The sequence below is a fragment of the Atractosteus spatula genome, chromosome 7 (assembly GCF_055471065.1).
Source record: "Atractosteus spatula isolate fAtrSpa1 chromosome 7, fAtrSpa1.hap1, whole genome shotgun sequence".
In the NCBI taxonomy this organism is placed as follows: domain Eukaryota; kingdom Metazoa; phylum Chordata; class Actinopteri; order Semionotiformes; family Lepisosteidae; genus Atractosteus; species Atractosteus spatula.
Window position 1 is genome coordinate 38,174,948 of NC_142712.1, and position 27,717 is coordinate 38,202,664.

General features: G+C 40.0%; 1 protein-coding gene across 2 annotated transcripts in view; it reads right to left on the bottom strand.

Annotated features, from left to right (window-relative positions):
* Positions 1-27,025, bottom strand: part of tafa5l (TAFA chemokine like family member 5, like) — a 78,690-nt gene extending 51,665 nt beyond the window's left edge. For both annotated transcript variants that reach the window (XM_088921943.1, XM_088921942.1), the window contains exons 1-2: positions 26,649-27,025; positions 24,685-25,516 (exon numbers count right to left, since the gene is read on the bottom strand). In XM_088921943.1, coding sequence (XP_088778069.1) covers positions 24,685-24,781 — 97 coding nt within the window. In that variant the 5' untranslated portion in view covers positions 24,782-25,516; positions 26,649-27,025. The remainder of the gene's footprint in view (positions 1-24,684; positions 25,517-26,648) is intronic.
* Positions 27,026-27,717: the final 692 nt, after the last annotated feature.

The window sequence follows — 27,717 nt, forward strand, 5'->3', positions numbered from 1 at the left end:
ATATTGTCTGTAAGGATGCTTATGGGATCTGAGCATGTAAGAGCTTTGCACAGTTTGATCTGTTCTGATTGAAATTCAGCAACACCCCTCCATTGTGGTGTTTTCATAGTGTCAATGGCTGCTTAAATAAACCCATTTCAAATAGCTCTCTAAGTCCTGCTAATTGAGCACTGCAGCAGAGCCTGAGTGATGGGTGGAAGAAAATTGTAGCTCTGTAAACTAGACTTCACGCCACAGATATAAAGAATGAAATCTACCTAAATACATAATAGGTCAGTCCACCTTATTACAACAACTAAAAGGTAGGCATAAAATCCTTCTTAATTGCAAAGGTACTTATCAAGAAATCTCAAAATTACTGCAGCAACTTCAACAAACACTTTAAATACTATGTACTGCAGAGACAGATAAAGTCTTACAAAGATGAGAGGGCTCAGACTGACACCCAGAGCAGATGAAGAAGAAAAATAGGGAAATCTACAATTTTTTTACAAAAAATTCCCTTTTCCAAGCAGTGCTGGCTGAAATCCTGGTTATATCATTAGTTGACCAGGTTTCCCCAAGTTGTGCAAAACAATCGACTAAACATCCCATTGGGAAACATGGGTTTGTGATAGCCAGGTAATGTGTGCATAATGACTTCATCTCTGCTGTGCCATGACAAGAGATGAAATGTGGATTGATTGAGAAGTGGTGATGAATTATTGAGTGTGTGGGGTTGGGGGTTGAAAACAATTGCTTATTCCAAAAACATCAAAACAAAACAGAAAAGATACAATTTTCTGTTTTTGATGACTTACAAATATATGGATTACCCTGCGTAGTGACAGTACAAAAACTTCAAATGATTTCTGATTTCACATAATTTTATATCTCTGCCTCCATTGGCACAAACGTAAAAATGATACACAAAGATTAGACACTCTCACCAACATGGAATGACTCTGACTTTCTGCTTTCATTGTCCAGACCAATCAAAATATGTGATATAAATATATCCAAATGTTGGGGATATTTAATGAGCTGTTTGTAAAATTACATTTCTTCCATGCTTTGTATAAAACTAGCAATATTCTGGTTGGAAGGAGCAACGGCAAACTTTAGTGTCTGCACCAAAACACAATTCATTCTTAATTAAATCTGGCACAACAATTGCTTTTCTACAAAACATCAAGGGGACACTTTGAATCAAGGGGTGCTACAGAACCTTCCTTCTTCCTAGCAAGGATCTTAACAAAGTATTTGACTGTAAAGGCTGATAAGGTGGCACTCCTCTCTCCAGCTGACACAGTTAGATGGGCACTGAATTGGTTGGCTTTTATTAAATGGAACTTTTAAAACACTGGTAATTATTAAGCGAGAAAGCCATTTTTATTTAATTAGCATCCCCAACTGGTCCTGATTCAGCTGAACTAACTGAATTAATGAACATTCTTTGACAAGCTTTGGTCAAAAGCTGCTAACACAGCAATTAATCAACCACAGCAGTTCCACATAAATGACCACTTTTTTGCATCTCATACTGAGACCAAAAGGAAGTGTATTTTAATATAAAACCTTCTGTCATTATTAAAGATGGTTGAGTGTTCCCCCACTAATGCCTCTGTTTATTAATACGTGAAACAATATAAGCTGTACGGATGCAAAGGGTTTCAAATAAATTGTTACTGGTCATGGTGAATTCATATTATCCTGGTAGATATTTTAAATAGCACTTGATTAATTCATATTTTCCTGATATTTTAAATGGCACTTGATTACAAAATCCTTAAAATAATGCCCTGCCAAAATCAGAACCTTAAAAGCACAAACTAAGGTAAAATGCATTACAAATTTTACATGTACTCAGCCCTGCCTTTTTTAAAGTGAACAGCACAGGGAATTGCAATGTGACAGAACACAGCAAAAAATGGCACATATGCTGTACATACACAGCAGCATCACAAAGCTAGACTCACACAGGACCTCTTCTAGACAATCATACAGAAGGAGGATGTGCATGCCAAGGGTACAGTACTGTTGGAAAAGCAGGGCAATCAGAATTCTATCTGCTATTCTCTACATCAAGGATATCTGGTCCTGCACAGCCCAATTGCTGTAGGTCACAATTAAATGACCAATTTCTAGAGACATGGAACAATTCCACTGTGATCAATTAGACAATTGATTTGTAAATTGTGTAATTTAAAGATCTTTAGGACTAAACTTGGTGTACACTTCAGTGCTCAAGGACCAGAATTAACTCATAACTGCACAGATCACTTGTTTGATTCATCAATAATCTATCTGTGCTACCAATCATTAAAAACCAGCTGGATTGGGGCCCTTCAGGACCGTTGTTGGAGATGCATGCTGTACAGTACATCATGCAAACTGGGTTTGTCATCAGGCCAGAGGTCTCAGCTAGGAGCATCTTTCTCAGTTATTTCTCACATGTATGGGACAGCCATCCACTAAATCAGTAACCAATTATTAGATGTTAAACATTCTTATAAAGCAGAGGTATTTACTGAGGTGCTGCACAGTCCTCCCTCATATAAGGGAGACCTTCCAATCTCTTCTATCACCGTCATTTCAAGACTCATACACTACAGGCAGATGGAAAGGGACTTTGGTCACATAATCTGTCTTCCCTCACGGGTGCCTTCTGACAGATCCCTGAGGACAGCTGCCTCAGAACAGCTTTCCTGAAATTCTAATTGCACAAAGGCCTACCCATCAGTCCTACTCTTGACATTCCAATAACCACACTCTGAAACATTTCTCAGAATGTCGGTACCATTGCCAAAAAAGCCCTCACTTTGCCTCATCTCTCTGTCACCTCCAGATAAGGTGCAGGTCTCTCCTTCAGTCAAAACTGTCAGGAAACACCTGACATGGGGTAAATCTATAATGGGTGTCCAATGGTTCGCTCCATTACTCTAAATCAAAGATCTGTGCTGGGGCACAGTGTAGGTTCACTGGCGTAAACTCATGTCAGTAATATCAGCTGTGGTCCTGTCTAGTGTCCTCTCAGGCCCTTTGAAACACCCATTAGAAGTAGAATGTCCCATCCAATCCTCTATAAAAGTTTTGGGATATACTATCAAAGCTGTGCGAGAGCCTTAGTCTAAATCAGGAGCTATTATATTTATTTTACAATCCTCAACAATTTACTCCGAGCCACATCTGGTGTTTCTACTTTTATAAAAACCTGGTTGGTAACACAGTTCACAAGAAATCAAGCTTGTCATGTACAGAAGCAATCTTTAGTTTACAATCATCAGAATCTTAAACAGATATAAGACTTAAAAACAAATGCCAAAGAACCCATTGAAAACAGGGGTGACAAACCTGGTATTCTGACTAAATACTGCTCTGGGTCTAGTTTATTGTAGCCATCCCAAAACAATTACCCTCCAAATTCAATGATGAAATACAATTTTCACTTTGTATTTATACCCAGTGATGATTGAAGGATTGAAGTGGGTCCCTTCCTACAATGTATATGAAGCACTCTGAGATCCCTTGTGATGGAAAGTGGTATGTATGCATATGCAAATAATTATTAATTGCTTATTATAGAAATGTTCAAACTACATTAATGGAGGAGAGATTGCACTGCATAATTTTATAACAGGCTGTTAAGTAGAGGTATTACAGAAACATTTCCAAATGTTCTGAATTCTCATCTGCCTTGGTTAAACTGCTTGCACCAGACTGATAGACACACAGATCGTACTGTACGTATATATAATGAGAATCATCACAGGAACAAAACAACATCCATGGCCACCTGTCCTAGTCTGTAACCTTCTACCAACAGTATCTCCTGCTGCCTAAAGGCAGGCAATAAACTCAATAAGCATGTCACAGAAATATAGAAAATGCCACAACTAGCAGTTTTCAGATATTCTTCAGAAATCTCCAGATACTGTGTAGCAGGAGTGCCATTTGCACTATATCTCCCACTCTGCAGCCTGATGACATCATCACAAGCGTATTATGGCAGATGGAATGGGAGATGACCTTTGCCCCCATCCAGAGCTCCCATCATCACTAGGCTGGATGAGCATGCCTGCCCAGCCCTGAGCTTCTGCTATTCCTTGGGAGGCAGGACAGGAGGCTCAGGTGCAGTGTAATTTGTTGTGCAGCAACTGACCACAGCTGAGGATTCTAGGACAGCTCGCTGTTCAGCTTTGCAGGAACATGAAAGAAGTCATGGGGTCATGTCAGACTGAACACTGCTGGCCCAGGAAGCATTGAATGGAAAAGATACTTTGTGACTTTAAGTCCTTATGCTGTCTCCTGTGCCAGTATGTAATCATTAATCATTGTATCATCATACAATATATAGTAAATATACAGCACTGTATAGTATGTGTGTGGCATGTTGTAGAAACATTCTTTTGTTGTGAATTTCTGGGAATTTCCTCATATTCAGAACATTGGGTGATTTATAAATACAGACAGACACATGTCTTACAGGAGTGTCTGCAAAAGAACTTCCCGCATGAGTCAGATTATGCCATTAGCTCTGATCCCAAGCACTCCAGGTCCTGCATGCAACTGGGAGGATTTGGGTTTTTTTTTTTCCTTTTGCATTTGTTTAATCTTTTTTGTATAAAAAGTTTGCATCTTCACTGTCTTAAAACAGACTTAGGGTCATGATTGGGCTATGGAAGCAATGATATTTCAAAGTTTACTTAAAATTTGTCCTTCAGACTTCCAAATGGCAGAAATGGCAAGGGCGTTCGGGTCTGTACTTCATGAGCCTGCACTTGGGTCACTTTGCTAGATAACTGTAACACCAGGATTTACCAAATGGTAGCACATGGCTGACATGACATAAGAACCTCCTCACTTCACATGACATCCATCACAAAAATCATAAAGAGCCAGGAAAAAGTAAAAGCCCTGAGCACATTCTTTTAAGAACAGTTGCAAGTGATAGGTAGTTCATAATTAATTGATCCAAGGATCTCATCCAGCCTTTCTTGAAAGAAGCCAGGGTATTGGCTTCAACAACATGACTGGGTAGCTTGTTCCAGACAACTCTTTACATAAAGATGTGCCTTCTGCTTTCAGTTTTGAATCCAACAATAATTGGGTGATTTAAAAATAACTGTTAAATATACATTACAGATTTATTTACCTAAAGACTTAATCCAAAGTGGCATTGCTCCCATTTATGAGCGCAGAACCCAGTAATGCTCCAGTACACATACAGTATACAGTATACAGTATACAGGAATAGTACATATTTCAATTTAAACTAAAGGACATAACTCAGAGGAAATGAACTCGCCTCTCTTCCTCTTCCCCACACTGTACAGACTGCCCTTACAACAGAGCCCTCCAGAAAGGAGAATTTTTTATTCTGCCCAACTCCTATTAACACACCCACCCATCATTAATCTTCAAAATCTTACATCTGCTGAGACTGTATTATGTTTAGATTTAGGCATTTATGTCACTACTAATTTCTGGCCATCAGTTATTCATAATACTGAATATTTGTGATAATGGCATGAGTAATTGTAATTTAAATGGAGAGATAAACGTCTGATGCCTTTCTCTCAGTACATGCCCCGATTATTTTTTAGTCTTCATGGGTGGTTGTGCCCCTTGTGATAAAAATCCCATCCACATGCTTAAAGGAGCACAACAGATGAACTGTTTCGTGTGATAAGGTTTGAGGAAAGCTGGGGAGGAGGGGTTAAGGAAGAAAAAGAAAATAAGACTTTTTAAAGTGCCCTTAGCTAAGACAGCAATTCGATCACGCAGGGTAGAGTTAATTGATATGACAGGAGTTCTCTGCCATCTAATTCCAGCAGGGCAATTGCCCTTATCTCCATTTCAAGTTACAAATCTAAATACGTGTGTGAAGAGCGTCTGAGACAAGGGTCGGAGACATTTGGTTTCAATCACAGCTGACATCTAAAGGCCAGAGTGCTCTTGTTCAGTGAAGTAAGCCCTGGGCTGCTCAAGCAAACTGTCTATGCCTATGAGCACTGGGCATATTTTAAATTCTCCACCACCTGTTCACCTGCATGCAAACTAACTTTAGTTACTCCTCTCTCTGCATTTGCTTTGAGTGTGGGAAGATTTCCTAAACAACACAACACTGTGCCTGCTTGAGTGGGTGGGTGTTGTGCATTTGCAAAGGTGCGATCATGAATGTTTTTGTGCATTCAGTGTGCTTGGCGTAAACATGTGTCTGGATAATTCAGCAACGTACACCTACACCCTGTATGTGCACGTGTGCGGAATCTGTTGGGACTCTGTCCCACCTAATGGAATTCAGCAACAAGCTTGAAGTGAAGCCATGAAGTGAAAGAAGAGTATTTTTAATCTGCTTCTCAGGGGCTACACAGACACACTTCCCTTTTCAGATCTGCTAATGTCTTTATACAAACAATTAGAAGCTATGGCAAAGCTTGCAATACATCCATTCTTTTGTGTTTTCAAAACTTTGTTGTTAATGAGGTTGTCACTCATTATTGGAACACCTTGAGGCCTGATTAAAACAAAGCATTCACCCATCGGAAAAAGTCAGACATTTCTACCCCAGATGCTGTGGCTGTCCTCTTGTGGTGAAGGTGACCCCTGGGCGACAACAGGTAACCCAGAGACAGCACTTCACCGCTGTAGGTTTGTTATTGACAGACCCTTCTGGGTGCCTGTGATGTAAAGGTGGCCCCCTTGCAGGGCAGCCTTGCACAGTCCCACAGCCAGTCCATTCCTCAGAGGTTCCACTTGCACAATCACTCCAGTTCTTTCTCTCCAATGATCCAAATCTTCAATTTTAGGGAAAAATATCAGGACAAACAGAACGGGAGTATTCCCATTCCAGGCTCCAAAAAAACCTCGTAAATAAATATTTCATTATCCTGCCCTGGAACACCCTGACATGCTTAACCTGGCTTTGCCGTATCCATGTCAAGTCTCAAGAGGCACATCCGGGATTGGTGACTGGCAGACATAATGAAGATTCACTTGAACCCAGGCTGAGTTAAAGGTGACAACGTGGTTCAGATTCAAGGGAGGCATGGCTTGAAAGTGCTTTCATTTTGTAAGCACAGCAAAGATACCAAATGCAAATGTTTCTGTTCTGTCAAAGAAGGCAGAATAGAAGCGCAGATTTAAAAGAGATCCAAATGGAAGTACAGCAGATCTTTAATTATTATCTAAAAGCAATGCCATGGCAGAGAAGGATAGATACAGTATACTGCAGGACACGCTCTGTTAAGCCTGTGACTGCCAGGATACAGCAGGTTCATGTGCCACAGTAAGCAGCTCTGTGGGCAGCATGACCAAGTTCGCAAATCAATTTAAACACCCTGCTGATAACACTGGCTCCTTCCATGAAAGCCAGCAAGGCCAAAAATAAATAAATATCAAATAATGTCCATTTGTAGTTAGTGGCACTGATCAGTGGCTGTTAGGAGCAGGTAATAAATTTCTTTAATGGCACACTAACCATCATGTTCGGATACACTTAGCTACTCAGCATTCTGCAGCAGAATCGGCATGACCACCCGACCGTGAATTCCATTTGCATATCCCAATGTAATTTTGTTCAGGGCTAACCTGGAGGACGGTGGAGTGTGTTCGGGATTTGTCCTTGTTTTGGGGGTCAGCCAGCCACAAAGGCAAATGTTGCTGCAGTCTGCAAAAACACTGTGCTTGCAGAGCACTGTGGACTTACAGCTCCAAGCACTAAGATGTAAGGCCTTCATTACCTTCTTTACCTCTTGCCTTCTTGAAGAACAGTATCAACCTGGAGATGATATGCTGCCTAGTTATGTTTCCCCTAACATTCAAAGTTTTCATAAAGAATTTGTTTTAAAAAACAGAAAGCCCTTCTACAGTAACTGGCTTAATGATTCACTTCATTTCAAAAATCCAAGAAGGAAGTGCTCAACAAAGGATATTCTGCAAAAGAATTAACAGTGCCGTATCTGCCTTTTTTTTGCAAGTTCTATTAAACAAATAAAAGGTCCAACTTTTATACTGCATTCTGTGAGTTCAAAAGAAGAATAAAATTGAGTCTCAAAGCACTAGGTTTTTGACATATAGGTTTGTAATATACGAGTTCCCACTAACACTGTAAACTTAAAAACTACCCATTTCGCACACCTTTTCAGAGACCATTCTTTTATTAATATATTAATAAATTGTTGGTGTTCTGTAATAGTTCTATTGCCATCTGTATGTCAGAGGTGCCCATTGTAATACAGCATACAGTGGTCAACATACTGATTAAAGGTAAAAGACCCTATCTGCACTGTACTACACACAGTTAAAGACTGCCAGGCTGAAGGAACAGAACCTTTTTAGTCTTTAACAGAGAAAACAACAGGGTGACTCAATACAGGGTTTAAGTGCATTGATAAAATCAAACCAAATGCCTTCATCAGAATCAACACTGAAAAGTGAACTAGAGTGGAAATTTTCTGGAAGTAAATGCAAAATCAAGATCAGGAAGACACTTCTTTACCCCAACGGTTGTGTGAGTATGGAACAAGCTGCCCTGCCATGCTGTTGAAGTGGATACTCTGGTTTCTTTCAAAACCTGGCTGAATGAGATCCTTGGATCAATTAGCTTTGAGCTATCAAATGGGCTAGATGGGTCAAATGGTCTCTTCTCCTTTGTAAACATTCTTATATCCTTACATCAGCAAGAAGCATTTCAGTTATTTTTAACTTTATTACTTGGCACTCTTATTGAGCTCATTACAATTAGCAGGGATAAACAATGTTCTTTAATTGTGAAATACAGCCTCAATCTCTTGCAACTGTTTGGATGATTCGGCTTGGCTCTGACAGCACTGTGGTTGCTAGGGGCAGTCCCACAAGGATATGGAATGGCATCAGCTAGAACTGGGGTCATTGGATTAACCTCCTGGAGTATCTCTGTGGATATTACTGTCAGGCTATATTGCATTATAATAGTCAATATTATTGTCAAACTTTGGATGCTTAATGCTACGGTGCAAACAACAAACATCAATACACTGTATGTATTTTCACCTATGTGTTCCTTTAGATAGGTCCGATTGGAATACTGTGAAGATGCAAAGCAAAGCGTCTCAGAAGGTAGCAGTATGTTAACAGCAGACATAAATGGCAATATCAGAAAAATCAATTTATTTTGTTTTAATTACTATAGGGCAGCTTGCCTCTTGAAAGGAAAATTCCTCTTCTGTATACAGTGATCTGAATTTTTGGTTTAACATTTATAAATGACCAACTTTTCAGTTTTTACTGATTTACACCAGTTTCTTAACTCGCTGAAAAATTATTTGGCAAGTATTTGTTTTTTTAATGAATTGCTACTTCGATAGACAGTTTTGTAATGTAGTCCTGAAGCCGACTCAATTCTTTAGTGGTTCTGTAGTTCACTCCACACACAAGATGGAGAGCCAGTTTAATCTGCATTAATATAGTGTAGTAAGTAAACATAGGTTCAATTAGCTGGCTAGAGTTTAACATGAATCCAAATAAGAACATGCACAGTAAAAATTTAAAGACTGTCTACAAAGATTCAGACCTTAGTCTGAATGTAGTCCAGAACTGGTGATTAGAAGTTTTCAAAAACAGTAAACCAGAACCGCATACAAATACTCTGGAATTGAAGTGGGATCTCATGTCAAAAGGATTAAAATGGGATATGGAAAGACAGTACAAACTAAAGAAGAATTTGACAACAAGGATATATCAATCCATCCCTTTCCTAAAGGTTTCTTCCAATATAGGGCCATGGGGCAGTCGGAGCCTATCCCAATAAGCAACGGGCACAAGGCAGGGTACACCCTAGATGGGACACCAGTGTATTGCAGGACAGACACACTGACACAAACACAGACATGTAGGGCCAATTTTCCCAGAGGGAAATTAACCTACTAGTATGTCTTTGGACTATGAGAGGAAACCAAAACACACAGAGGAAATTTTCATTTTAGTGAACAATAGAATCTTATCTGACTGTGTTAATGAATCTGTGTGTGCTACAGTATATATTTTACGAGCTAGCCACCTATTCCAAGATAAATGAAAACAGTGAAAATAAATATAAGTTTTGATAAAACACAAAAATAATACCTCTTTCATTTTATTTTTTAAACTTGATATGAGAGGGAGTTCCTACAGCAGGGTGACGGACCTTCTGTAGAGCAGGTCTACAGCTGTTTAGTGCTGTATACACATACTGTATAGAAACTATTCAGTCACATGTGTGAATTGCCAAAAAGTAGAAACAAACATTTACAGTATTCCCCCAATTTTTGTTTAGTTTTATATCACTTCACTATCATCTTTTTGAATTAGGATAATTCCATTTTTTGGGGAAAATGTGGAAATGTTTCCGATTTGAAGTATCCCATCAAGATACTGCCCACAACCTCCCAGTCTCACCATATTTGTAACACTGCATAGCTCTGGCGCCCAGGTAGGAAATCAGATTTCTGTATGGCTGTGACTAGAAGGACAAGGTTTTATGTTCAGCCTCTCATCCTAAGGAGCTTCAGTGAGTGCTGTGCTAAACCATCGCTGGTCATTTTCCCAGTCCTCACCAGCTTGCCCTTTCTTAAATTATCCACCACGCTATTCTTTCAGACAGGTGACACAATTCTTTTTTTTTTATTTTGGACAATATTTTCAAAACCAATGCAGTTAAAATAGCATGACAAAAAATGCGTCATGAATACAGCCCTAGCAGGGAAATTGTTCTTTAAAGCCCCGCTCTATTGTTTCAGCAATTCCTTTTCCATTACGCCATCAGCATTGATTCCTGCTTTCCTCCAGAATGCCATTTATTTTTAGCACGTAGGGAGTTGACTCACTTCGCCCAGTGCTTGCGTGTTCGGGTCATAAACCTGTCCCATCACCATCCATCATCTGTCCACACCGTGGTCGCTGCTCAGAGCCATGGGCGACGCTTGCCGACTTCCCTCTAAACGTTTGTTATGTTTAATGAAGACTGCGCGCTTTTCTCTCGCGACCGACTGGCACAACGGTTACAGCTTGCGCCCATCCAATAATTTCTGTATCCTCATGTAGAGTGTATTTGTTGCAATGTCAGATGTTTATGCCTATTCCTTTGCTATAAACAAAGCAGCAGTGCTGTGTAGTGTAACATAGATCTTTCAGGATGCAATTTTAAGAGCAGTTACTATACAGACTTTGTATTTGGTAATAATGGGAATATTGGGTCGGCTGGTGGCACAGTGGTTAGCTTTGCTGCCTTGGGTTCAATTCCCAGGGCCCCATCTGTGTGGAGTTTGTAAGTTCTCCCTATGTTCACATGGGTTTCCTCGGGGTGCTCCGGTTTCTTCCACAGTCCATAGACATGGCGGTAGTTTAATTAGTTTCTATTAAAAATTGACCATGCTGTGTGTGTGTGTTTGCATCTACTGTATGTGTGCCCTGCAATGGACTGGCATCCCATTCAGGGTGTATTCCACCTTGCACCCAGTGCTTCCCAGGATAGGATCAGGGCCACTGTGCAGTTATTGAAAGTGATAATGGTTGTGATGATGGCTAATGGGAATTTTGTTTTTTTTCCAAATGCCAGAAAAACACAATAAATCTAAATTATGCATTTAATCTATTGGGATCCATGTGTTTAATGCTGTCTATAGTTTTACACAGCTGTTTTGGGTTAGTATAGAAAGAGTGTACTGAAGCTTTGGATTCAGACTAGTTCCTTGTCCTAAAATGAAAGTACAGAGGCCATTTATTTAAATAATAATTATAATTAACTAAATCACTTGTGTATAGAGCTGTTAATCCTAAAGAATCCCAAAATGTCATACAAATACAGGGAACACGCCACTGAAGTAGTGCACCAGCATTCCCATTACACAACAGATCAGGTAGTGAAATCAGTTATTGCATCAACTATTACAGCACATTAAGGGGAAACTTTAGGGAGGTCAGATTGTGCAGGTAAAGAGTGGGATTTAGCCTGGGAAACATGAATAGCATACCTACTCTTACGAATAGCGGCATGGGACCTTTAATGCCAAAGTAGTCACCTTCTATAGTGCCGTTTCCCTGGTCGCCATACCAGGGTGTTGTTTTGGAAATTTTAGTCCAGTGGGAGGACTACTTCCTCAACACCACTTACACCAGCAACCTGGATTTTCCTAGCAGGTCTCCCATTCCAGTACCGAAAAGGCTTGGGCTTGTTTAGCCTGACCTGATAGACGGTTGGCAACAAGGACAGACTGCATGGAAGTGCTTTTAAACAAGAGCAGGAGGTAGTTCTTTAACCAAAGGGATGTGGGAATGTGGAACAAGCTACACACATGATAGCTGATAACCTATTCTATCGCTACTAGCTACTAATTAATGAAGTAATGGCCAACTCTTGTTGGTAAATGTTCTTAACAATATTACACTGTTGTTAAGTGCATAAAATTACACTTACTCCTCCAGTATAAGCTGACTGACCACAGACGCAAGACACAAAGGCTGGAGTTACTATACATGTAACAGGTAACAGGTTTCATAGATTGCTTTAACAGAGACATTCATTTGCTTGACAGTTTTTTTTACTATTCTTTGACCTGAAATCTAGATTATGACCAAATTGCCTGGGTTAGTAAGCTTCATTACTGCGCAGTGAGAAATAAAAAAATCAAAAACTAGAACAAAACGAGAATAAAAAAGTCATAAAAGCAAAACATGATGACAGTTTTTACATGCTCATCTGCACCACTGTAAGAGAAGGAGCAGGCAGGATGGAATTGACTGTTTTTGCTTAAAGCCATCTTCACAGGTGAAGAAATCTTAATGCCACAGAACCTGGCACTGTTTGGTCAGATCAGCAGCCTATGCAGTCCTAGTTCAAATAAGGACAACTGCAATCCAGCCATATTTTGTAAAAATATGGATTCATTTTCCTCTTTTTAAGAAATATTATACAGTGGCATTCAAATTCATAAATTCATTTGGTATTGGTAGTCGTAGAGGGAGTATTAATAGCAGCAGTAGCCACTGTATTTCTGTAGAACCAGTACCTGTAGTATTACTGTAGTAGCAATAATATTAGCAGTAGTTGCAGTATTAGTAGAAGCAGTAAAGGTACTGTAGTTGTAGTAATATTTGTTGCCTGCAGCCTGTATTGAAAGGTTATAGCTCATTGGTCAAGAGAAATTGGTCATCTCAGCCCACATCATAACACAGCCTGCACAGTAATTTAATGGGGATTAAATCCTAGTGCTAAAGTGTATATTACTAGTTTTGTTTTTAAGATCAGGTCACTTACTCTCCTCTCACTCACATGAAGGGAAGCCATGCATACACTAGGGCAGGAGAGGGAGCTGTCTGTGGGGATGAAATGAGTTCTTCTCCAGCTCAAACACTCACACTGACAGCAGAGCACTGTGACAGAGCACGAGTCAGCACCTCATCCAGCAGGTCAGACAGCTGACCCCCGCTGAACTCCTTGTCGCTCTCAGCCTGCTACAGACAGCCACTGATTTAACTTCACCGAGAACTTCAGAAACCTGACTGCTTTATAAACACCTAAACAAGCTCTCACTGAGAGGTGAGAGATATTGACTTGTTTTTTGCTTTGCAGCTGTGAAGGGTGGGTACTTTTTTTTCTGTAGGTTTCATCACATTGTCAACATACAGGGAAAAATTACATACTTCTTTTGTTGGAATCCGGGTGGGAACACTAAACATGTACTTGAGACAGCTATTTGTTTTGTGGGATGTTCGTCTTTATCTCAGCTTGAAAAATAAATCCAACTCTGGCCAACTCACATTGTCTGAGGAGGTTCAGTATGAATTCCTGAAGGATCCCAGTCCAAGCAGGAGTCCCTGGTCTATACTAGTCTCATCCCCATAACTCTTGTTCAGACACATCTCAGGCCAGGTTCTCTGTTCATTCTACTTGCTCAGAAATCCCAGCGATAAAGATCGGATTACTCTAACTCCTATCATACTGCAATATAGTACCCTAAAGTCATTTGCAGAACTGAACCGAAGGTAGAGAATGGATGACTTGCTGCCTAAACAGGCATATTATGGATAGCCTTTGATTGATGGGAGTAAAACAAATGTATGTGTTTCACTACCATTTCTTTATTACTACCAGTCGGATCTTTTACTGGACTCATGTCTACGGGAGTGTAATCACGTATTATCAGAAAGGTAGGAGTCCAGGCAAAAATCCCTTGTAAGGGTCCTGGCAGCCCAGAGCTTAGCAAGCCCAACACGAAAGAACAGGAAATAAGATGGCGCTGCACCCTTGAAGGAACCTTTTAAAAACACTAATGAACCTAACCAGCATGTTTATGAAACACAGGAGGATGCCGTACCACCTGCTGAAAACCCACAAGGACATGCAAGCGCCTCACAGAAGACACCCCACCTTAGAACCGAACTATATTCAAACCCAAGATACAAGAGCGTCAAGGAAGCAGCACTAACCGCCACACCACCATTGCGCCCTACGGGAGTGTATAATAATTAGAAACGCCGGCCTGTTATTCAGTGGCTTAACCACTGAAAATCAACCATTGATTGATTTGTTCTGCCCTGCTGCTGTTCTCTGTCTTTCCTGGTGACAGCTAGGGCAACCACTTCTTTTAACTTCCTACTTAAGGAAATTAAGCTCATTTTCCTGCACAGAATATTACAGAATATTGACATGAGGCTCTTCCTCGTGAGTTTGTGGCCAATGGACACTGCGGCTGCCTGCTTAGCCTCTCTGGCAAAGGTCGGGGGTACCAGAACAGAGCTCACCGAAAACTATCACAAAGCATTTCCCAGTGGGACAGATCTGACCCCCTGAAGTGAAAACTTAAACATCCAAAGTGCTGACACACTTCATTAATTCATCTCCCACTCCTGGAATCAATACTTGCCTTGATGGCTGGCTAAACATATTTATTAAGTGCATCAGTCTGAGGTTTGAATGATAATGAGCACAAAGCAATTTACTGCAGTCCATCTCTCTCAGATCTTCTCAAGAGATAAAAGGAATAAATTCTTAAATTAATAAATTCTCTCAAAAAATTTCCTGGGAATAAATACATGCATAAAAATGCTTTACCTGCTCATAAAGTGATGAGGTTCTTAAAACTAGTGATTTATTTTTGCTCAGTGTATTTCTGTTAAGAAATGAAAATTAACATAATTCACCTTAAATGCAATATGTAACATATGTAATTAATTTAGCAAATGAGGCCTCTTACTAATGCCAAACAATCTAAAAATATCTGGAATAAAAAATATTCCCTTATGTTATATTTATACTTACCTTTGATTGAATACTTATATTTCACTCTACGGTACTTTGGTAATCATAAAAGTGTGAGCTCCTGCAGAAAAACTTGGCAAGCACACTAAGCAAAAAGTTAATTTTTCAAAAACCTATCCTCTAATGTAACCTTCATAAATACAAGAACTCTCTATTCTTTTTCAAATTAGCATAATTTGATTTTTTAAGTTACAATGTTGCTGAAGCCCAGACTGCTTAGAAAATCGCAAAGCAGTCTCCTGATGGAAATTTTGCAACTAATGCACTTTTTAAAGAAATGTTCACCACCCTTCTGTTCTTTTTTTTTAATTTGGAAGTTATTCCTGCATCCATTTAGCTAAAGATCATGATAGCCTGCCTTTCAACTCTCAGGGTCTGCATCCCTGGAAAAGTAAAAGCAAACAGCCCAGAAATATCACAGAGCTTTGCATGGTAGAAGACAGTACGGGAGGCACTGACATGAGCAAATGCTTAAAGAGAATGTCCTCTTTGGGGAGCTCTGAAATATGGGCTCTCAAATCCAAGGAAATTGATTTTTTAAAACCTTTTCTTTTTATATAAATGTCCTTTTTATTTTACAGCTTTATTACCTATTGCTGCACTGCTGCAGATTTAGACTTAAATTTATCACAAGGGGACACAATTGCAAATATTCTGAGATTCCCCTGCCTGAACAAAGCCTAGCACAGAAAGCTGAAACTCCAGGGTCTCGCACACCTCTTAACCTGCTTGACCTTAATGTATTTCTCATTTTCTGAACCCAGATATGCCAAAGGGAAGTGAGGGGGAGGCCATACTGCAACCACAGCCATTTCTAAATTTATTGTTAAATAAACAAGCACCTCTCTGTCCTGACAGCCCATCCATCTGCCATAGCAGGCGCCCAGTCGAAGCTGTGGACAAGCGGCTGGGCTTTGATTTTCTGTCGTTCAGATGATAAATTGAACGTTTTGTTAGGGACCTGTCATAGTACAATTCACAGCAGTGCGAGAAGGGACGCTTCCTAGTTAGGGACTGTAAAAAATAAAAGAGAGCTGGAAAGTGGATGTAATGCACACGGACCTACACACTGTGCATCGCTCACATACAGTACTGAAAGTAACACAGGCTGAATTTACAAACAACAGGACAAAACAGCAATCAATGAAATTCACACATTCCGGTTAGCACTGCTACAAGGCTTTGTAAACGCTTGCTTAGGTAAGGTACCTACATTTTGTTCTACTATTCAAAAGCACCCTGGGATTGCCTTGGCATGAAAAAGCACTTTGTATAATGCAATTTAAAAATGTATCGAACTCCTCAGAACTGATCAGTACCTGTGCAACGCACAGTTGATTGCATACTGAAATTTCCAAGGCACCATTATGTATTCTAAAACGTTATAGTTTTAAAGTGATTTTAAACATTTTAAAAATGTGATTTTCAGACAACCTTACCGCAGTTGCCTATCAAGACACCCTAGTAATTAGCCAAATATATTTCCTCAATTTCTCATTAAGACCATAAGGACACTGCAAGCAATTTGGATAATAGTGAGAATAACTCCAGCTCAGTGTTAAAATGGCACCTAGTGTGTGCACACATGCAGATATAGAGTCACCTTTCCGACATGGGCAGTAATAAGAGATTTCTTGAACACATATACATCCATTCATTTTCTGTTTTATCCAATACAGCATCAAGAGGGAGCCAGTGCCTACACCAGCAAGCAATGGCTGCAAGGCAGGACACAAACTGTACTGTACAGACACAAACACAGACATGCATACACTCACACCTAGGGCTAATTTTCCCTGAAGGTAAAGAGTCTGCAGTACCAGTACAGTACAGTATGTCTTCAGACTGTAGGAGGAAACTGGAGAACAAACAGAGATTAACAGGGAGAACAAACAAACTTCATGCAGATAGTACCCCAGGCCCAGAATTGAACCCAGGGCTCCAGTGCTGTGAGGCAGCAATGCTACTGTGCCACCATGCTGCCCTATACTGTATGTACATCATGTATACAGTACATAAGGAATACTGTAGATATCTATCTTCATTAAAATGGAAATTACAACTTCCAAGCAATATGCAACTGTGATATTGAATCTGTGTCATCTGTGAGTGATCAGAAAAAGACGGTGGGGGGTAAGAAAAAGCAGTCCATCCAACTTTCACTGCCGTCTTGATGGCTGAGAACACGGACAGCTAAGAGACAGACGGAGTAAACCTGCTATAACAGGTTATAACCTGCAATTATTAATTAATTATTATAATTATAACACACACACTGCAAACACCAGGTAAGGTCGCACGGCAGAAAGGCAGGGACGTCCCTTCCCGTTTCTGACTCTGGTGAAAGCTCACCAATCACATTTCTTCACAAACACCAAAATGCCTTCACTTCACTACATTTACACATCTGAAACCTTCATTACGGATACCCGCACATACAGACGCGAACGAACCTTCTCGTTCGTCCTAACCTCTGACCTTCTGTCTTTGTTGTTTTAGGAGGTCAAAATAAAGTAGGAAAAAATAAAGTAAGAAGGCGCACACAAAGATTGTAGAGGTGTTGTCCAGTAAAAAAAAATCGCTAAAAATAGTTGCGTTGCTCACTGTGTCGACACTTAAAGGACTCGTTTTGGAGTAGTGATAATATGCGCTCTGTTGATTCTATTAAAAAGACGTTCAGCTAAAAACTAATGCTACTAAAAGCCTTCCGTTCTTCCATGGGAATCCCAAAAAATGTCTTCCTTTTGTCACTACCCGCATTTCTTAAAAGTGTTTAAAAATAACTAACACCTAAAACGTTTTTTTACAAGTGTGGGCATCTGGGATGAACTGCAGAAATTAATGATAAAATGAGATTAACAGATTTCACGTAGATAGTGCAGCACTCAAATGACATTTAAAAAAATTCTTTAAACATCCATTTAATCGCTTTTTCATTAGAACCTGAAAGCGAATTAGGTTAAATGGAGCTAAAGGTTGTGCTAACGTTTTCGAATGATCTTTCTTAAAACACGCAGGGCTAAAAAGGAGATGTACTGATTTTGCAGGTACGTCTAAATTTGCGACCCGTTTCGAACAGGTAACACATGTCTAAGATTTTAACAGACACCCTTATTCCTTACAATGGGAAGATTTTCCGTTTAATCCGTGCGGATTTAATTATTTATCTATGTTTGCAGTTAAATTTATTGAATTACTGTTTTCCAGTGAATTAATGACTAGCGCGCTGCTGAAAAAGACGTCACCGCGAAAAGTATGTCAGAACGTCATACTTTTGCTATGAGAATTAATCACATCTGTCAAATACTCTATACACAGATAACCGTCTCATCAGTAGTGACAGTTTTCTTAACCTTTAATGTGTACTTATTATTACAGTGGCTTTACTTGCTTTGTTACTTTTGGCAAAGGAATCTAATCTAGTCATTTTCGGCTTTAGCTGGTCTTCATTGTGATTTATTAAAACCCCCAATCCTAGCGCTTTATCTTATCAGGGCTACGTTTACAATAGCAATGATGTTCTAATGACTTTAGCTGAAGTTTCTAGCCCTGAAGAGATACAGTAATTAATTCAGGACATCAACTCTGCGAGACCAGCATGCTCTATCATGCTGGGCTTTGCCATAATAAAAGAAGGCCTGTTTTAAATTAAGAATAAGCAATAATCAGAAATTCTGACATTTTATCTTAAATTAAACATTTTGTTTTTAAATAGAGAAATAAAAGGATCAGCATTTGTTGTTTCTGACACTTAATGAAAAGCAATACCTTAGCATTTCCCACAACTGGCTTAAGCATCTTATCTTAAGCGCACATTAATTATTGCTATCCAATTGCCCAAGGCTGGGAGACACATAAAGAGCTTTATATGGACTGTCAATTTACAAATGATGGCAAAACAAGTAGCAACAGGCAGAGATGCACTTTCTGCAGCTATCATAAGAGCTGAATAAGCACCTTCTAATCTAAACATACAATATAAAACTGAACCTATGCCCCTGTCAGAAGCTGCCCTTCAGAAAGGGCATGCAGACAAATATACACCCAATATGTAAGGACGTTTTGTGGCCCACATTCTGCTGATAGAGAAAAGACGCCCTGGCCAATATTGTGATAGAGTGTCAGAATGCAAAGCTTACATTTTGTGCACACTCTCTTCCGCACACACACCGGGACACACACTTACACTGAGCACACAGATGGGTTAGTCAGCTGAGAAAGAGTCCAGCCAGATGTATCACGATGCCATTGGCACTGTTTCATTAGCCAAGGATGAGGGAATTCATCATTGAGCAACAGTGAGGTCCCAGCGCTCATGTCAACATTACCTTTTTAACCCAATCTGTTTTCACAAATGCAATTCCCTCATCAGCAGGAATTCATTGTCTTTTTGGCTGACACTTTGACTGCACTGTGGGTACCTTCATCCTGGCATTTCAAGCTTATCTGAAGTTCAGGTGTGCAATGCCACCTGTCCAGAAATCAAAATCACAACTTGACAAAGTGTGCAAGGGGCCTTCTCCAGAACTTCAGAATTGATTCTTAATTAAATCAGCAGGTGACATACTGTACATTCCTAAACACACAGATACTTTTAGATTCTCTATCCTGTCGCACAAAACACCAAGGACAATATTCTGATCTGGGCCAACACAGTTCAGGTCTGTCTGCAGTCAGAAAGCGGCACAGCGATATCACCTAAAACGTCAGTTCTGCATCTCATTAAGTTAAAGACTTTGCAACAATAGTGACCAGCCCATTTGCATTTTAAGAGAATGTCAGTTACATCCTGAGGGGGTAACTCTTGAAAATGGCATAGAGCATTAAATGGTGTTTTAAAAGATCAAACCAATTAACTGATCAGCCCACACTACTTGTCTCCTGGATGGCCATTTGAGGATAGCTGGGTTAAGCTTGCCCATAAATAACCCAGCCATAGACTTTCCATGTCAGACCAATGGGGTTTCTAACGCGACACTGCTATGTCAAAATATCAACTTTGATCTCCCTTTTAAATTAAAATACCTTTTAAGCAGTGTCACTCAGGTTTTTCAATTATGTAATGAAACACAGGGTAATGTAATGAAAAGTTTGTTTTCGGAAAAAGTGCTTGGACAATGACAGTGCTCCTAATCAGAAATCACACTTGAGTTATGTAAACACCTTCAGCCAGTTTCGTTGCCTTTAAGCGCTAACCAGCCAAATCTGTGTTTACCTTAACTATACTTTAAATCCTAAATTCTGTCTTGGGGAATGGGATCGAACATGACTGGCCTTGGCATTGTGTGAAATAAAATCTTGTATCGAATGAGTCTGAAGAAGAGAATGAGCCAAAGCACACACTTGACCTCTCTCCGTGCCATGACCACATTTTTAGTAGGAGTGGAATTAAATTCTGCTGCGATTCCACACAATTCGTCCATTCATCGCACTGTGAAAAGCAGCCTAACTGACAACAGCAGCAAAGCACAGTGTCATCTCCCAAAGGAGCAATTAGAAGCACAGAAAATATGCATCGAAAGATTCAAACAAAATGAACAATGAAATGAAATACTGAACAACTGACTCATCTTTTGACCATCATATGCAGACAGCACATGTTAGAATGGTTGGTAGTGATGCTGCAATTTCACTACCAGCTCTTGTGTTCAGTTCTGGTCTTGGAATCCTCTCTGCATGGGTTTTCTCTGGGTATTCCAGTTTTCTTTCACCTCCCACAGACAGGATTGATTGGCTACTTTAAATGGTTGCCACCAGGATTTAAATCCTGGTACCTTTGAAGGAAAGAGCTGTACCTCACCTGTCCTCTCTCTCCCCTATGGCTTGAATTGTATGTAAGTACTAGGAATTGTTGGTACAAAATCACGAAACATTGAGCTCTTTGTCAAGTCTGTTGATGCAATTTATAACAGATTCTCATTTACAATGACGACCTGGTGAGGACCCCATCTGTACAGCAGGGCACTTACTATAGCAATTGTGAGTAAAGTACTTTAAACAAGGGCACAGCAGCAGCCTCACCACTTGGGATTCAAACCCATGACCCTCCAGTCCAGAGCTGTATCCACTGTGCTACACTGCTGCTTTCATACAGTACATATGTTTATCAACATTAAGTGCAGACGTTCTGTTTGCATCACTTTAGCTCTCTTCAGGATGCCTAAGGTTGGAAACAGTAGTTTGAAGTACTGCTTGAAATTGATCATTTTAACTCCATTTTATTATCAAAGGGCTTTATTGTACATCATAATACTTTTTGCTTCACTTTTGATCTTTGCTTTGTTCCTTTATCACCACTGGAGTTTATCATTGGATAAGGATCCTATATGTAATCATATTCGTCTACAAGGTGAGCACTAATACCCATCGTGCTTAGCAAATTCACTTCAATCAAACTTTCCCTGCTTTTTAACATGCAAAAACCCAATGAGTATTCATTCTCCTGACTGACCACAATCCTTTAATATGCCAAACCGTGAAGGACTACCAATGTTCAAATCTAATCTGATACCTTGTGCTTTTCAAAGAGCAGAAGACAGGATGAATTCTTCAAAGAGTGGCTTTTTTTCAGTTTTATTGCATTTTTAAGTTGGAAAAAAAAAAGAGCGAACCCCAGTACTCTGATTTGCTTTCCGTTTGTGTTCGCCATAATACCAAAGAGGAGGAAAAATCACTATGCAAATTGAAATGCTAAAGACACAGCCTTGGAAAAAAAAAAGAATAAAAAAAATGACAAGCTGCAAAGCGTTCTGAATTCTATCAACGAGCCAGCCTATTGCCTTGCAAAACTCTTTGATGGTTCACATATTAAACTTTCTAATCAAGTCTTTCTACGGAGCAGACATGGAAACTTCAACCAATAGGGATTTTCTTTTTTTCCATCTATTTGCTTTGTAAAGCCCTTGTTTTATAACAAAGGATGGTCCCTGCTACTGCCTCATTATAGCAATGACTTCTACAAACTTCTACATTATCGCTACCATTACTGTTCAACTGTTACTCATTTAAAAACATTTTTCAAATGCTGGAAACTAATTTTATAGCATGTTCCTTAAAGGTTTCTATCTCTGCAACCGTAAGAATCTGTCTTGCTACTAAGCCACCAGCTGGCCAAGGTAAATCTGACAAGCTGTCAGTTGTGTTGTGAGAGCTGCATGGCATAAGTGACCACTGTGCACAACATCTCTCATAAAACTGTTTCTGTTTCTTGCTGCTCCGGTGCTGTGCATCTTCTCTGAACACTGCATGACCATAAAACACAGGAGGTAAACCAGGACGACAGAAAGTGATGTGAAGGGATCAAGTAGAGTCTGAAACACTGTACCAAGCATGAAAACGAACGAGCAATTCCATCATATTGACAAGATAAAAGATGCCTTAGGTGATGATGTATCGTTAATGGGTCGCAAACATGTTCCAAGAACTGCCTGAAGGGAGAGATTGCCGGCTCCATATAAAGCTTCGGCTTCTGCAGTCTTTCCAAGAAGGAACCTGGTTACTTTTTTTTCCCCATACAACAAAAAGATTCTACACCAATGCAAAGGCTCCTAAGCGCCAAGACTCCAGCTGCTATGCTCATGTTAGAAGGCACTCCAACTTTTAACAGGTTCACACTACTAACTGCTGCTCAGACCCCTTCTATTACAGTATACTGCCACAGTAAAAGGAGCATAGATCCTGCAATTGTGGAAAAACACTAAGTACAAAACAGAACAGACCTAAAATATATACAGCAGCCTGGCTCTGTGCATCGCACGGGGCAGATATTCAGCAAAATTCTAATGTTTACTTGTTACACGCAGAGACATGGAAGAACATTGGATACAACCTTTCACAATCTGTCTGCACTTTATTATTGTAGTCTCATCACACCCTCCTGCCATATTAAAATATTGACTTTCGTTCTTTCTTTTTCAGGGGTGAGTGAGTTTCAGTCGAAATTGAGAAACAAGGGTTGATATCACAAAAATGTCAGTGTGACTCGTTTTTTGTCCCGCCCCAAAACCTCCGTGTTTACATGAGAAGTTTCCGCCACGCAGCTACTTTTCAGAATTGGAAATAGTGTAAGTCACCTCCTTTTTGTGTTCAACATGGTAAGTAAAATACAAAGTCAAGCCAAGATAAAAGATCTAGGCTGAGAGTGGCACCGTTCTGTATAAAATACTACACAAAACAAAAGTGAAGGAAAAGGTAAAACAGGCTCGGGTTGTTTCATGCTCTTGAAATAATTGCAAGTAGGTTAGTAAAAATTTTAAAGATTTTAACAAATTGCCCTACAAACATACTAATGATGATGGAGTACACAATGGAGTAGATACAGACGGGTAGGCGTACACACCTGAGCCTAATGAAGCCTGAGTAGTTTCTCTGTTGAACTGAAATCAGCCTCTTTGCAAAACGTCTTACTGCGCTTTCCAAACAAGCAGAAAATACCTCCTCGGCTCTCTGCAACAGGACGCTTTTAAATAGACGATTACAACCACGCTGCAATCAGAGACTCCCTGGATCACTAGCGCCCTCATTCTGTGGCGTTTTGACAGCCAGAAGGCTACACCGCAGGAACATTCCCGCATCCCAGACTACTGCTCAAAACCCTGGATTTAGAAAAACTCATAAAAGCACGCTCTGCGCTACACATAAACACATATGCATACACGTTGTATACATTCTATATACCTTATGAGATGCTAATTACTACCGTGACTTGCCAAAAAGAAAAGAATGCCTGTTGTAAAAATGTTTAGTAGTAAGCTTTATTAAAGTCACGCACTGTTTTAATGACTGCCGGAGATATGACTGATATGACTGATCTTAATTAACTGCAAGGGCTATGTCGTTCAACCAGTAAAATGCATTTGAAAAAAATTAAATAAAACAAACAAATCTGTATGTTAGATTTAATTAGTACAAGCACCATATATAATATCGCATTTCTTATTACCGTCTGCTACAGGGAGTGACTGCTATGTTTCGTTTTTCATATGGCATTACAATGAGAAGGGTGTAGCGTTTCATTCTCTTTCTTGGAACTGCACATTCAGCTACAGACTTCACTACTAATTGTTATTATTGTTTCGCTCACAAATTACATTTTAAAGTAAACCCAAGCAGCTGTTGTTTGTTGGTACAGGGTACCTCTTAAAGAATGCAGTGCTGGAATCCGAAGTCGGCGCATAAAGACGCTGGGCACTTCTGGTGCTCCAGTGCGGTTTAGCGAGTCCGGACATTTTCTGTTGGCACTGTCTCTTACTACATTTACAGTAACTTTGAAACTAAAGCAGCTCATTCTTTTTAAGCTACTGACAGCAAATAATAAAAAGTGCCCGAGGAATAATATGATACTCTAAAGGGCGAGACGGGGAAAGGGAGAGAATATCGTCCCTGTTCACCATCAATAAGAGCAAGTTAAGACAAGGGACACTTGCCTTCTTTCAGTAAATGCGAGTAGATGACCCAGAGAAGGAGAAGGCAGCAGAGAGACGCTCCGCTGCCGGCACACAGCGCTCTCACACCGGCCTGCATTCTCCCGAGTCCCCCGGTGGGCAATTCCAAAGGTCGCCTAATCCTCCGGAAAATCCCTCCGAGAACAATGACTAGCGAGAATAGAAATAATAAAAAATCAACCAGAAACTAAAAAGTTATCTAAGGAGGAAGGCAATCCGGTCAGCTGAAATGAAGGAGAGCGTTCGTTCATTTGCATCTCCTGGACAAAAGCATAAGAAACACAAGTAGGAGAAACGTAAAAATCCAAACGTGGACGTCGGTCCAAGTTTTTGAGTTAATTTGCTTTATCTAGATAGCGTATTCTTTAATGTTATTTGAACCGAGTTTAACGGGAAATCAGCAGCAGCCGTCAAAGGTGTTCGTCTCACTGAAAGAATAACGCCATCGTTTGTATTATTCGTCCTCGTCAGAAGTGCAGTAACATCCCAGTCTAGATGCAGATAACAGGTTGCTTGAACCCCGGCATTGTTGCAGGGAGACGCTGGGTACAGATATTGAAGCCTCCGACACAGTCTGCAGCATGTCCGAGCGCCCTCGCCGCGAGGCTCTGGAAAGGCGCGTCTTCACTGTTCACTCCGCATACATCTCCTGGACTCAGGCTTTTCCAGCGCTCCAGCGGTATACCGACTCCGCACATTTCATATCACAATTCCTTCCCACGGCGAAAAAAAAAGAAAGAAAAAGAAAAGAGAAAAGGGAGATCACGATTTCTGGTGACAGCTCCGGACACCTCTCCCCATCCCTTTCCACTCCCTATAAAAAAGAAAAACACGTACAGGCGCGTGTTAGAACATTTCTAAGTACTGTAGGCTGCTTAAAGATGTCAATGTATATGCGCGCATGAAGCATCACAGACGCTGGCTATTAAAATGTGTGCGCTTTTCTCGGCTCCATCCTCATCTGCAGTGAGTCAGAAAGCCAGTTTCCATTATCGGTGTATAGCATGCACGTCTATCTGTATTCCAAAAATGGGCACTAGTTACCACCGCAATCATATCCTACTTCATACTGGGGTCTGTCTGTTAACTACACAATCCGATAGGGAAAAGGGAACATTTTACGGTTTTATCTCTCTCTAGGCTAAACGTGAAACAAAATTTATGATAGACACAGAAATTTTCCAAGCAAGGATCACAGACTACCTACTGTACGCCTACATTGTACTGTACATCAAATACTTCTTTATAACAAACGGTTGTTTATAGCATATACCCAGTGTGTGTTTGCCTGTGCATTCTCTGTATGGTTTAGTTCATACATGACATATACAATATTGTGGTAGGCGTGTATTTTTAGGGGAAAATTGTGATTAAGGAATCCGGTCGTTTAAATACACACTGGTGCAATAAAACCTCTGAATAACTTTGTCGCTCAAGAACAGCTCTGAGCAATGCAACAGGGACCAACTTCATATGGTTTCGCTTATGAGAATTTCAATATGCTAAAAATCTCAATAACAGGGTTATTATTATTACTATTACTATCATTATTATTAGTGTTATTATTATTAATAATAATAATAATAATAATAATAATGCCCTTATACAGGGAGACCTTGTTCCTTGTATAAGTACAAGGAACAATTGTGTACAAGGTAAGATAAATTAAAGATATACACATATTCATCAGAATAGAACCGCTACTAACAGTATTTAGCTTAAATATAATAGTGCTTTATTATATACAAAGTTATTTTCTTTAAAAAGGGGTGTCTCTCTTCAACGTTTAAAAAAAATGTTCCATCACCCACTTAAAATAATATGCCGTGTGCGTTTCAGCCACTACTCCAATTTAACCTTTAACAGTAGCCTAAGCCGAACAGTATGATGATTTCTCATGATTTAGTACTGTGTGGAGGGTTGCAAAGCCTGCAAAAATATTATACCTCGATTCCATAATACGACTGGGTCCCCGGTAGTAGTCTTCCAGAGAGGAGGGCTACTCTCCCAGCTATTCCCCGTCTGTATCCTCGCTATTGTCCAAGTTGCACCTTCTCTCACGAGCCTGGCGTGACTCGCTCCTCTCCCCTCGCCTCTCAACACAGACAAGCGAGGAGTGAATTGTGCCCCAGTTCTTCTGCGTCAGGAATAGTCCCTTGTAGGAGCCAGTTGTATCGATCCCTTTCTGTAATTATCCACTCCTGAAGAAAGCGTCCGATTAACCGTGTCAAGGCTGTTTCTGCGACGGACGGCGCCGCCGTTCAGTTAAGCTGTAAGGGGAGAGACGTCCTGACATAAGAGCAAAACCGACAGTCTCTAACCAAACAAGTAGGAAGAACGCTGTGTAATAATCGCATGTTAATACCGCACACACAAGCACACACACACCCCTCACACACACACCTTATGGTACCAAATAAAGCAGGGAACAATGACACGAATGAGCCACTTTTTAAAGGGGAAATGTCGAAATATTAATAAGTTAGCAATACGTTAACCTCTTCTCTTTCAATATATGACATTATCCCGTTTACGCATTTTACTGACGGTGGCTTAAATGTCTGGCATTGCAGATGCTACATGTATGTAAACCGAAAAGAAAATCAAATTGCCTAGCTACCAGTCTTTGCGCGTCTACTAACAGGTTATTTCTGAGAACCTGAATCAAATAAACACGGGCTGCAAAATAATTTTAGGGACAACATCGAGATAATTATAATAATTTCCTAGAAAGGCGGGCCGTGCAAGCATTCACACAGTACTCCGCTGTTGACGGCACACAGAAATGCCAGTCCATTAACACGGATTTGTTCGCCCAAGTTATAAAACAAGAAGACGTTGACAACATCTTTACAGAGTGAAAGGCGAATTTGCGGCATGTCGTTCAACTCTATTCTTAGTTTGATTTCATCCCACACATAACGGTGGTACAGATTTGGCATAGAATATTTATGATGTAAATAATGATGATGTTGTCTTTTTGAAGAAATTCAATGTTTTCGAAGTTAGTGTTAC